At 35.1% G+C, this 12890-nt stretch overlaps 1 protein-coding gene across 1 annotated transcript; it reads left to right on the top strand.

Annotated features, from left to right (window-relative positions):
• The first annotated feature begins 5812 nt into the window (after nucleotides 1-5812).
• Nucleotides 5813-12657, top strand: LOC109067418 (troponin I, slow skeletal muscle-like). The gene is made up of 8 exons (XM_019084363.2): nucleotides 5813-5957; nucleotides 6905-6926; nucleotides 7010-7016; nucleotides 7114-7155; nucleotides 7488-7619; nucleotides 8028-8117; nucleotides 9460-9636; nucleotides 11990-12657. The coding sequence occupies exons 2-8, from the start codon at nucleotides 6913-6915 to the stop codon at nucleotides 12092-12094; spliced, it is 567 nt and encodes a 188-aa protein (XP_018939908.2). The 5' UTR covers nucleotides 5813-5957; nucleotides 6905-6912; the 3' UTR covers nucleotides 12095-12657.
• Nucleotides 12658-12890: the final 233 nt, after the last annotated feature.

Raw genomic sequence — 12890 nt, 5'->3', positions numbered from 1 at the left:
TCAAATCTTACCCTCGAGGGCCAGTGCACTGCACAGTTTAGCTCCAACCCTGATCAAACACACCTGAGCATGCTAATCAGTGTCTTCAGGATCATTAGAAAATCACAGGTAGGTGTGTTTGATCAGGGTTGGAGCTAAACTCTGCAGTGCACTGGCCCTTGAGGGTAAGATTTGAATAACCCTGGACTAGGGTATTTAAAGGCAGGAATAATTGGGGAAACACAGGTGTCCGGAATGACTAAATTAACGGGGACATGGAACACAAGGGGAAGAAACTAGACACACCTGGGATCAAATTAACACAATCAATGGAAGACAAAACTGGATCACAGGGGCAAAAACACACATTGACAAGTCCATAATCCTGACAATATGCTAGGGGTAATTTTTCATTATTGTTTACAACAGTTAATTTCTAGTAATTTTTCAATGTTATTTCACTATTATTTACAACAGGATCTGCATGGGTTTAAAAGATCTTTGTTATAAGAGACAATTAAAACATCTTTGTTTGTTCATTATCCTTTCCTGGGAAAAAAAACAAAAACAAAAAAGAAACTCGATTTTCAGAAGTCAATGAATTTGTGACAGGTGAATATAACATTTTTTGACAAGCCAATCATGTCAGCCACTGAGTAACATAAAATTAATTTAAGCCACTAAATAAACTTCATTCTGTAAAATAAAGTATAATGAACGAGGCAAAGAACATTTTGAACGCCTCACCGCTCAACTCTATTCGTATGACTCTGCGATTATGACTTTGCCATCCGTTCCAAATTAACCAGTGCACTCAAACAAAGGGACTTTCCACTAACATCCCCTGCTGAGTGTGTAAGCAGCATTGAAGAAGCGACTGCCATATTCGACTGTCTCCAGTATAGCTCTGGTCTCATCTCCAGGCCGTTCAGTGCCCTGGGCTGTGCCTGCGGGCCTTGCAATAATAGACAGATTGTCTGTGTGGAAAACCCTAGAGCCAGAGCTTCTGAGGAGGCTCTGTTAAAAAAAGCCACAGTCTTGAGATGACTCAGCAGTCTGGCAGCTTCCTTACAGCCTGCTGGACCTCACCACATGTACGCAATGGCTTGTGCACAGCACTTTCAGAATAAAGTCCTCTTTGAGTGTGTGTGTGTATATAGTGTTTAACTGTAATTAGACCAAAATACAGGCTACTAATTGTTCTGTAGAGGTTGCTAAGCTTAAATTTGCTATGTCGCAATTCCTTCAGAAGTATATAAGTGCTATAAATGTGTAGTTATGTCATAATGTTCAAAGTGAATAAGGTTGCCTTGTTTGACTCCTCTTGAATGTCTCTCCCAGTTACATAATGCATCAGTCCGCACCTGGACATGTTGTGGCATCTTTTCCCAAAGGCGTGTCTCTGCGGTTTCAATGGGGTTAGAGGCGGCACACGGTGGCAGCCAGACTGCATAGATACGGATTCACGCTCAAACACACTCACGAGTCATGAGAGAAATAAGCTAGTGAAATGAACAGCTGAGCTCTGATAATAAACACTGCAGGAAAGGTACAAATATGTAGATTTTCGGTACTAATATGCACCCTTTAGGGTAAATACGGTACAAAGGTGTTCCTTATTTTCTCAGATTGTTCTGTTTTTATCAACATTCTTCAAAGTATCTTTTGTGTTTCATAGAAGAAAGTCATTCGGGTTTGGAACAACATGAGCTAAGTAAATGGTGACAGAATGTGTACTTTTGGATGGACCGTCTCTTCAAGCGAAATGAAAACACACACACACACAAAAAGAGCAGAAAGCAGAAAACTTCAGGTTATGATGTTTGTTTTTTTCTCTGGACTGTGGTTGTCCCGTTTCTCTCCAGACACATTCCAGAAGATTGTGTGCGTCATTGACAGAGGCATGTGAGAAGCAGAGAGACCATGTGTGTGTAAACTATGTTAAAATAGCAGACGAGTGTGAGCCTGATGAATTCAGCGCGCCTCTTTAACCTGCTGCTCTTGTGTTTAATAAACAGTAAACAGATACTTGCCTGAATGATCTCTGTTAATAAACTGCGAATCCAACATGTAGCAACGTTGCGCTTTGGGCGTCCCAAGTTCGAGTCCCAGCTCGCGGACCTTTCCAGATCCCAGCCCCCTCTCTCTCACCCACTTCCTGTCGACCTACTGTCCTATCTAAATAAAATGCATAAATGCCAAAAAAAAATATATATATATATTTATAATAAATCCTCCAGGTAACTAAAGCAATAATATGTAATAAATGGAAAGTAATAAGTTATACATAGTAATATATGTATAAATGGAAAGTTATGCCTAATTAGTGCATTGGTAGCCTTCATTTTTATACAGCAGCCAATGTTTGTATATTTTCATTATTCATTAATTTATTAATAATGTATATATGTATTTACATGTATTTACAACGTGTTAAATTTTTAAGAAATTATCGTACATATTTAATAATATATTATAAAGTTATATTTAATCAGTTATATTATATTTAGGGCTGTCAAATGATTAATCACGATTAATCACATCCAAAATAAAAGTTTTGTTTACATAATATATGTATGTTTACAGGGTATATTTATTATGTATATATAAATACACACAAATAAATTATGTATTTAGAAAATATTTACATGTATATACATTTATATATTTATATTCTTATATCTTATATTATATATAAATATATTTAATATATAAACATAACATATTCTTCTTAAATATATACATGCATGTGTGTGTATTTATATATACATAATAAATATACACAGTATACACACATATATTATGTAAACAAAACTTTTATTTTGCATGTGATTAATCGTGATTAATCATTTGACAGCCCTAATTATATTTTGTCAGGTTTCCCAAAAGATTGTGGGTGGGTTAGTCCTCATTAATTAAATATTTAAATATATTTATATAAATAAAAAATAAAACGATCAAAATAAACACACATACATAAGAAAAATTTAATATTAGCCAACATTACCCAACATTAGAGAACTCTGAAGATGAAAATGTGTTGTTAAATTATTAAAATATTAGCTTAAAATCTCAGGGGTACTTCGAATAAATATTTTAGATCAAAAGAGTTTCACTGACAAAGAGTTTGGGAATCCCTGGGTTACATAATACACTTCAAAAAGTCACAATTGATTTGATGACAGTGCAGATCCCCAGCAGAGGGCAGACTGACTCAAAAATCATGTGGAGTAATGTTTAGGATGAAGAATTTCAGCTGCTCAAATGTCTATCTAATGTAATATATATATATATATAATTTTTTTTTTTTTTTTGAGGGTGAAGCAACACTTACTGAGAAGCATCTGTTGACATGATCCAGATAGATAAAACCCTGATGCAGGTTCTCTGGCACACATGAGGACTGAATGAATGACTGATCTGGCAGAGTGTAGCTGCTGTTGTATGACGTCAGTCTGACTTTAGTCTAAATATATTTTTATAACATTGACCCTATGTGATGGAAACATGCTGGTTTGTTGATCTAAGGTCAGGACTAGTGTTACAGGCCACTGTAACAAGTGGCTTCATAAAACCAACACTGAAATATGATGAGGTGTGACAGGCAAAAACATTGATTCTTCATGCACTGGTTAGTTTGGAGATTTTGGGTTATACAGCTTTTCATAACATGAAAAGTTGTTTCAAACTAATGGAACAAAAACATCCAAAATACACTTTTAAGTGTTTATTACATCTATTTACGACTGTACACTTCAGATACAGTGCATATCTTTACAGTCCGTTTTCTCAAAATGAGTCAGAAATCTCCATATCAGCAGCACTTACATACACCATACATTTATATACTTCTATACTGTATTCATATTTATATTTACAGAGGAGTTTATCCATATATCAGTCGCCTGGTTTTATTCAACATTTTATTCCTAAAAACACGGTGACAGTATTTTCAGATTTATAAAGTGATAACACCGATTTCTAAAATCAATTTCCTAAAAAAAAAAAAAAACCTAACAGAACTTTACAGAAACTTCAGATTTCTGTTCTGGAAAATTATGCAAATGAGTGCATATTCAGTTAGATAATGCCACATTTGCATATTTAAACATAACATTAAAAACTTGTAATATAAAAAAGGTTTGCAATTCTTAATGTAATCAATCAACTGGGGAAATATGATGATATACAGTTTTTACCCTAATAAGCCGTGCTGTCTCTTCTTCAGGCATGCTCTATCTTTACTGTACTATTCCAAAAATACATATTCATAGTAATTGCACAAATTAAGTGAGCCCTTCATGCTGTGTCAGTGTTTTTCTAGGTCAGGATGAGTGGATCAGGGTTTGGGTGAGAAGCTTCAGCGCTGCAGGGGGGTCTGTGAGGAGAGGAATGTGGCCCTGCTGCTCGACAGCTGCTGGATTTAAAACACACACACACACACACACACACACACACACACACACACACACACACAATACACCCAGAGGAAAACATTCTTTCTTAAGTGAACTTTAATGTAAGCATTTATTAGAAATGTATTGCATCACTTGCTCACCAGTGGAGCCACTTACATCTGGTAACCAGAAAAATGTCAGAATTAAAGAAATACTTCACACAAAATATGAAAAATTGCTGAATATTTACTCACCCTCAGGCCATTCAAGATTCTAGTTTCTTTCTTCATTGGAACAGATTTGGAGAAACAAACAGCTGATAAAAACATCACAGTAATCAACAAGTAATCCACACCACTGCAGTACATCAGTTAACATCTTGTGAAGTGAAAAGCTGTGAGTTTGTGAGAAACAAATCCATCATTATAGACAATTTTAACTTAAAACTGTCTCTTCCATTTAAAACATGAGTCCTCAATCTGCTTTCTCCAGTAAAAAAAAATATTGTCTAGTCTGAATCCAATGAAATATGCACAGATCAAGCACCGCTTACAAGTGAAAACAGTCCAAAATAGTTCTAAACAAATACGTGGGTGGATTTTGATGTGTGGGGACAAGAGGAGATGGACTTCTTTCACTGGAGAACACAGATTATGAATTATGGATTCATTTTTTGTCTAGAAGCGACAATTTAAAGTTAAAATGTCTTAATGATGGATTTTTTCTTACACACACTCATATTCACTTCACATGATGGACTGGAGTGGTGTGGATTGCTTGTGGATTATTGTAATGTATTTATTAGCTGTTTGGACTCTCATTCTGACGTCACCCATTCACTGCAGAGGATCTATTGATGAGCAAGTGATGTATTGATACATTTCTCCAAATCTGTTCCAATGAAGAAACAAACTACCATCTTGAATGGCCTGAGGATGAGTAAATAAAAAAAATAAAATAAAATAAAACATATTTTGTTTGAACTATTTCTTTAATTTTGACATTTTTCTGGTTGCCAGATGTTACTGAAACATGTTGATAGTTCACATAATGATCTACACCTGTGGTTATTCCAATAGGACACCTGTGTGGAAAAATCTCTGCTTTAGAAAAGTGGTGTTAGTCCCGAGAAAAGCTTTAGCAACATTTGTTTAGATTTTTTTTTATATCTAATACAATTAAGATAGAATAAAATTCTATCACAAAACAATCCAATCTAATACAATTAAGATCGGCTTAAGAACGGCTTAAGTGTCCAAATACTTTTTGGAGCCACTGTATATTGACATTTCAGAGCATAGCAGACGACTCGGCTTTGAGCAGATAAACCAGACCAGTGATGGTCCACTGGCACAGCAGACAGACAGACAGATAGTAAAGAGCCGTGGAGCCATGAGATGAACCTAATGTGTGAGACATGGACAGACAAGGAGAGAGAGAGAGTGAAAGATTTGTGCTCTAATAATATCCTCCACTGACAGATTAGAGATACAGAGACGCTCTGGGTTAAATAAGGGAGCACATCTCTATTCCGTTATCGATTATCAGTTTGAGGACAACACAATACAAATACACTGTAAGGTAAGATGCTTCTACTGATTGGGAATCTGCTGATCACAATAGACATTTAAACATAGTATATTTCACAATAAACTACAAACTTAATTTTGATGTACTCTTTTTTTTTTTTTTTTTTTTGTATACATTTCTATATTTAGATGTTTTATTCTACATTTATTCTACATTATTCAACATTCTAGACTTAGATATTTTATCAGTGTTCTTCATCCTGAAATGCTAATAATTTTCATAATTAATAAAGTCTTTCATAATGGTCATGTGGGCTATTATGATGCATTAGAGAAATATAATTTAACATAATTAATAGTTTTATTAATTAAGTTGATGTAACTCATCAAGAGGACTACTGTTTATTGTGAATAATTTCTGCAGATGATATGTTTAATAATATAATATAATATAATATAATATAATATAATATAATATAATATAATATAATATATATAATATAATATAATATAAATCGATTTTGAGAACTGATGGACTATATATTGATATATTATACCCTACTATATTAAATATTGCATTATTGTCTTATTCTTTTTTTTTTTTTTTTTTACTTCTGTGTTGATATTTGTGAGTAATTGACCATATTCTTGCAACCTCAAGCATTTATAATTTTTTTTCCAAAAGTCACCCTTCATCAAATGCTTTAGCTCTTTAGATAACTTTCTATTTGTGGAGCCGGACAGGTCCAAATTCTTGCTCTTTGTGTTAATCCAGCTGAGAAAGTAGTAGGATCACTCATGACTTTGTTTGAGGGGCGTTTCGGTCACTGACTAGAGATATGCAGGAAATGTGAGTGGGTCAGAGGAGGACAGGATGTGGCCGTGATGTATTCATGAATTCAATCAGTGGGAATTCAGTGGGAGTACTGAGTTAAATTTGAATTTATGTGTCAAATTAATCTAGAAAACACTGAATAAAAGGATTTTGCTCTCTTTTAGTCGCCAAGATGCCTGAACAAGGGTAAGTGTGGCTCTCTGAGACCAACAATATCTCGTAATAAGTTGTCAGTATATACTAACGTACATTTTATGCTGTATTTTCAGGCAAGAGGTAAGTTATGCATTATTTTCTCTAATAACTAAAACTTTGATTATTTGATCATCTGTACTATCTGTACTGCGTTATAACTTTCACATCTCGTGCCTAGAGGAAGTCCAAGATCTCAGCCTCAAGAAAGCTTATGCTAAAGGTTGGTTTGCAGCTCATATAAATTCAACATTTACTTCATTATATATATATATAATTCACCCCTCTTAACAAGCTGCACTATTTGAGAATTAAGAGGTACGATATAAATTTTAATACTTAGAGGTAAGAGGTTTGTTCAAAGCACAAATTCATAAGAACAGTACAAACAATAGTATGTTTTATTATTATTCAATAACTCACCACTAGATGGCAGAAATGTGTGTAAACCAATGTTAAAAGTTCTCAATGCCCACTTGAACATTTGGTCAAAAGCAAAGACCAAAAGTGTGGATATTGGAGCAGTCCCACTTACATACAGTTGTGTGTTTTCAGAGTCTGATGGTGGCCAAAGCCAAGGAGGAGCTGGATCAGGAGGTGTTGGATAAAGAGGAGGAGAAGCAGAGGTATCTGATGGAGAAAGTTCCTCCTCTGCAGACACAGGGCATGTCATTCGCTGAGCTTCAGGTAAGTGCTCTTCAAATGAAGTCCACCACCAGACACCACCTCCAGTTTTGCTCATTCGGTGCCTCACGAAAATCCTCACGACTTGAAATCTAATGGTACAATCACTGCTGCTTGCGCCACTCTGCCAATTTATTTGCATAGTAGCTTTCATAGGGCTAATGCAAATGTCTTGCCCAATGCCTGTCTGTCTTAATTTGATTAACTGCAATGTAAAAAGCCAACCATGGGCATTATTATGAGATGTATGTTTGAGTAAAATGATAACTAGGAAAATTGCCATATGATATTTGGTTTCTCATAACAAAAGGCCTTTTGGTTAAGCTTTAATGTTGTCGGTCGGCACCCTGTGTAATATAACACACATCCACATCAAAAAGGATTCCTGATTAACATTTCTGTCTCTTTTAGGAACTCTGTCAAGAACTTCATGCTAAGATTGATGTGGTGGATGAGGAGCGCTATGATATTGAAGCCAAAGTCTTACTGAATAAGCGTGAGGTATGAAAATCCACATAAGCCACAGTTTAGTAACCAGCTGGACAATGGCACAACTTGCTGTCTTCATCTGCTCTATTTGTAGGATTCTAATATTAGTGTGCAGTTCTGAGTAACTGCGATTTCATGAAAAGGTGGAAGACATTTTCCACCTTTTGTTCCAAAACCATGTGAGCTGTCATGCTGTCTACTCCCTACATAGGCAACTGCCTTCTAAGGGAACATATGAACTGAAATGGAACCTAATTAGGAATAATGCAATACAAACAGTGCTATTCATGGGAATCAACTCCCAACTGATTCCAATAATGTTTAGCATTAGAATGTTGCTAAGCTAACAACATGGCACTCTGATCAGCTTAGAAAGTACATAAAAGTACACAAAAACATTAATTAAAGTAGTACATTTTAATTATTGTGAAATATATTTAGATGTACTGTTCACTTTTGAAAGGATTTTGCCAATAATTGACATTTTTTTTTGCTTAGTTTGTTGTTTTGAATGGATTTGTTCATTGCAGTGTATTATAGGATTGCCTTCTCCAAAACTAATTCATGTGCTGTGTCCGAAATTGCATACTGAGTACTACAGTGCTAGTATGAATTTAATCAAGATGCACTACATTCATCATGTTGCCCCTAGCTATTTTTCTATCCAAAGTTGCATAATTAACTTATGCACAAAATTGGAATATTGCATTAAACATTTGCACATAAATAACCGTTTCCATCCAGTGAGATAAAGAGAACAAATTGTCACTTCCTGATAAACTGGCGCCAAATATCAATAAGAAAAATGTAATTTATGGCAGTAGGAGAAGACACTGAGGGGTCTTTTTCATATATAATAATGTATTCAGTAAATTTGTTTCTATTGTAATTTATGCATGTTTTATTATTGGGTAAAACATTTACCTTTTTTTTTAGAATCTATGCATATCTTGTTGTTTCCATTCGGCATTTTTTTATGCGATATCGCAAAATGCACATAAAAATAGGCAGATGGAGCTACTTACAGCGTCAGTTGTGCCGCTTCATGGATCTGTCTACTATTTAATGAATAATGATCTCTGAAATACTCTTTATTTCACCTATTGTTTTTCGCCTATATGTACGTATAGGTAAGTTGGCCTATTCAAAAGCAGGAATACAATTCTACCTTTGAAACTGGAATGTATGATGGTGCCTACTTTTTGGATTACCTTTTCACAATGTATTATGCCGAAGAAGAAGGAGAATTCTATCTATGTAGTGAGCTCACTAGCTTTTGGAACAAAGCCTTAATGTGTCTTTATGCTTATAGATGTTTAATAAGTATTTAAACAAACAACTGTTCATTCTCTAGGTCAAAGACCTGAACATTAAGGTTCTGGACCTGAGGGGGAAGTTCAAGCGTCCCACCCTGAGGAGGGTGAGGGTTTCAGCAGACGCCATCCTCCGATCTCTCCTAGGCTCAAAGCACAAAGTCTCAATGGACCTACGAGCCAACCTCAAATCTGTGAAGAAAGAGGATACTGAGAAGGTATGACGTCATGTGAAGACAAATCACATGTCAAATGGGCATATCGATACAAATGAAACCTTATTAAAAAAAACTACACAAGTAGAAACTTTATGGAATGATAATGGGAGAAATCTGTTAATCCCTCAAGGTTATGCCAATGAAAACATTACTCACATTTCTAACCTTCTATCTGGACTGGCACTTGGAAAACTTGTGGATCAAGCAGTAGGCAACGAAAAGAAACAATGTACCCTGACTGTTCAGAGCTTAAAAGAGCTCAGACAGAAGGTTGACATCACCAGAAGCAGCTGTTTGAAAGGCAGAGGCTCATGGGATATGAAGCGGAGGAGTAAAAGAAAACATTTTCAGTGTTTGTCTTGAATATAATACAGGTTGGGTGTTGTATGACAGACACGAGAGTGGACAACAGAAGTATGGTACACTAGAAAAGCTTTTGTGTGGATGTGTAGCTGAATTCAATGGAAATAGCCTTTTCTAAATGAATTTATTTGATCAGAGATGAAACGCAACACAATAGAGAAAAAAACCCTGGATAGTGTAGTTAAACCAGAAGATTAAATGGATGTTCTAAGTTACTTTCAATTAAATCTCTTTGAACTGCATCAGTCACATGCCGTCAACTACCCAGTAGTGGCCAGTATTTGAACAATTTTTCAAGAATCTGTCCTTTGACTTGAACTCTACTTGTCTACATTCCGAAGCACAATACTGAACCTTTTAATCCACTACATTTCATAAAAGAACATATCCTTCCTAATTATTTCAACCTTTAGAGTTCAGCTCCCAATCCAACACATCATAGAGATGTCCGCTTTGTGAATGAGCTGATTCTTTTCAATGAACGTGTTGAATCGGTTTGCAAATTACACTGAATGATTCATGCGCAAATTTTGGGTTGTTCATGAGTCAACAAACAACTAACTGATTCAGTGATCCAGTTAGACGAGTCTCCAGTTAAATTTGGCATTAAATCAAAATCAAAACTCGCTTTCACCTGCGTTCATTTGAGTGCCACGCCGATATCTTAACATCCAATCAACAATGATCCATAGAACCAAGTCCCTGCCCTACATTTGTTCTTTTTCCACAATTCATTACACTTGAATTGCCATCACAATACGTAAGAAAAGATCTTTCGCTACTTCTGCTTCATTGCGTCTAACAGTCCTCTGAATTGTTCATGTCTGAAAATGTGCCAAGAACAGCGAGATCCTCAGAACTTCAGGAACTCGCAAGCGAAAAGTGAATTATTGATTTTGAATATTATTATAATTATTAAAACCTTTTAAATACATTTCATCAGAATACATGGCTTCTTTTGAATGACCTTCAATGCAGAAAGATGCTTTTTAGAACTATACAGTGTATTTACAACATTTACCAGCAGGGGCTAGTCATCTTGCTAATGTTTAATAATCAATGATCGCGTTATTTTACATATGCATCTGCTTACATATGCACTCACTTATTTCTGCTTCTTCTTCACTGTGTTTTGATCCAGACATTCAGTAATCTTTGTGTATGTGTGTAATAGCGCCCCCTTCTCTCTCATAAATGACAGAAAATTCTCCTTGCCGGCATTTTAAAAAAAGTTGCCAGCATTTTTTATCATTTTCACAAACCTTTCATGGCCCCTCAGAATAGTTTGCAGTGTTTACTATATGAAAGTTTTTATATTCTATGCTTTTATGTTTTATTCTAGTTTTATGCATTCATTTTTATCAATACTTGAATGTGGGTAGGTTTCATTAAAAAAAAAAAAAAAAAAAAAAAAAGCTAAGAAAATTGCGTTTTTGTCAAAGACTTAGTCTGGATGGGATTCAGAAAGATAATCAAAATATAGATGGAGTAGATCGCTTCCATCAGCACCTCCAAAGCTTACACAGTCCTATACCAGGACATGGTATAGGACTGTGTAAGCTTTGGAGGTGCTGATGTTGTCCTGGGTCAACATTTAATTCGGTAACGTTAGGCAGATTTTATTTATATGCTGTTTAATGTTTGATGATCACATTATTTTACATATAGATCTGCTTACAAATGTGATTGCTTGTTTCTGCTTCTTCTTCACTGTGTTTTGATTCAGACATTCAGTACTCTTTCAGGAGATGTGTAATAGCACCCCCTACCATCATGTAAATGATGGACAATTCTATAAATGAATAGTGAACCTCAATTCTTTAAAAAATAACCTGTTTTCCTTTCAAATCTTTCACTCAAGTGAAATCACCCAAAAGGCTAAACCCAAATTCAGTATAGTGATATTCAATGGAATTTCTATAATTTGCTGATCGTATAATTATGTTTAAAAACAGCTAGTTAGTAGTATCACTTCTGTCTCTTTCTGCAGAAGAGGCCAGTTGAGGACAGCGACTGGAGGAAGAATGTGGAGGCCATGTCTGGTATGGAAGGAAGAAAGAAGATGTTTGATGCCGCAAAAGGCCCCACCCAGTGAAACCTTGTCTAGTAAAGTTAACACTCAACATATTGTTTGACAAAAAAAAAGGATTAGGTTTAGAGTAACATACTAAATATACCATTAAATACCATATATACTGTTATTTCAGATGTTGTTGATATGTGTAATTCATTGCAACTGCTCAGCATCGGCGTAAATCATTACGCAACTTTCATGTGGCCAATAAGTAAATAATTACTAGCCTAGTTTATCTTTTATAATGTCAATATTCAGTTATTAGGAAGAGTCAATGGAAGGGCGTACCAATGTATTATGAGAATAAACAAAGATAAATATTTGTTGATGTACAATACTCATTATATATGTTTAATCTTTCCAAAAGTTTCCCATGCTCAGTTTGGCATGGTTTTCTGTGAATTATTGTTTACGAAAGCTCATAATTAAACATATAAAATAAAAAGCACAAAAAGCTCATCCAAATTGTATGTACTGTAGGTATGTAATTGTACTTGCAAAAAAGTGTATAATAACACAGCCAGGATAGTGTGATAATGTGTTTTTGCATGCTATATAACAGTAAAGTGCCTGAAGAATTTAAACAGATGTGCTGTGTTTCTTTGTTTAGGCTAATTTGATGCAAATTGTCATTGAATAAGATCGTGCATAAATGATGAGATAAAGAGCACATTCAGGAAGTAAAGCGTTAACTATGGAGGCTGTCATCTGAAGACAGTGGACTCCAACCCTTATTTGCATAATGGATATCTCTGTCTTCCCTGTGTTGGCATTGGGTGGGGTGTTCAGGCCACTTATGCATGCTGTACTTATTTAA

This window comes from Cyprinus carpio, chromosome B23 (genome assembly GCF_018340385.1).
Source record: "Cyprinus carpio isolate SPL01 chromosome B23, ASM1834038v1, whole genome shotgun sequence".
Classification (NCBI taxonomy): Eukaryota; Metazoa; Chordata; class Actinopteri; order Cypriniformes; family Cyprinidae; genus Cyprinus; species Cyprinus carpio.
This window is presented reverse-complemented; position numbering and strand designations above follow the sequence as displayed.

Coding starts and splice junctions, on each gene's coding strand:
- LOC109067418 (XM_019084363.2), top strand. Junction 7,620..8,027: donor TGTCATTCGCTGAGCTTCAG/GTAAGTGCTCTT, acceptor TGTCTCTTTTAG/GAACTCTGTCAAGAACTTCA. Junction 8,118..9,459: donor TCTTACTGAATAAGCGTGAG/GTATGAAAATCC, acceptor TTCATTCTCTAG/GTCAAAGACCTGAACATTAA.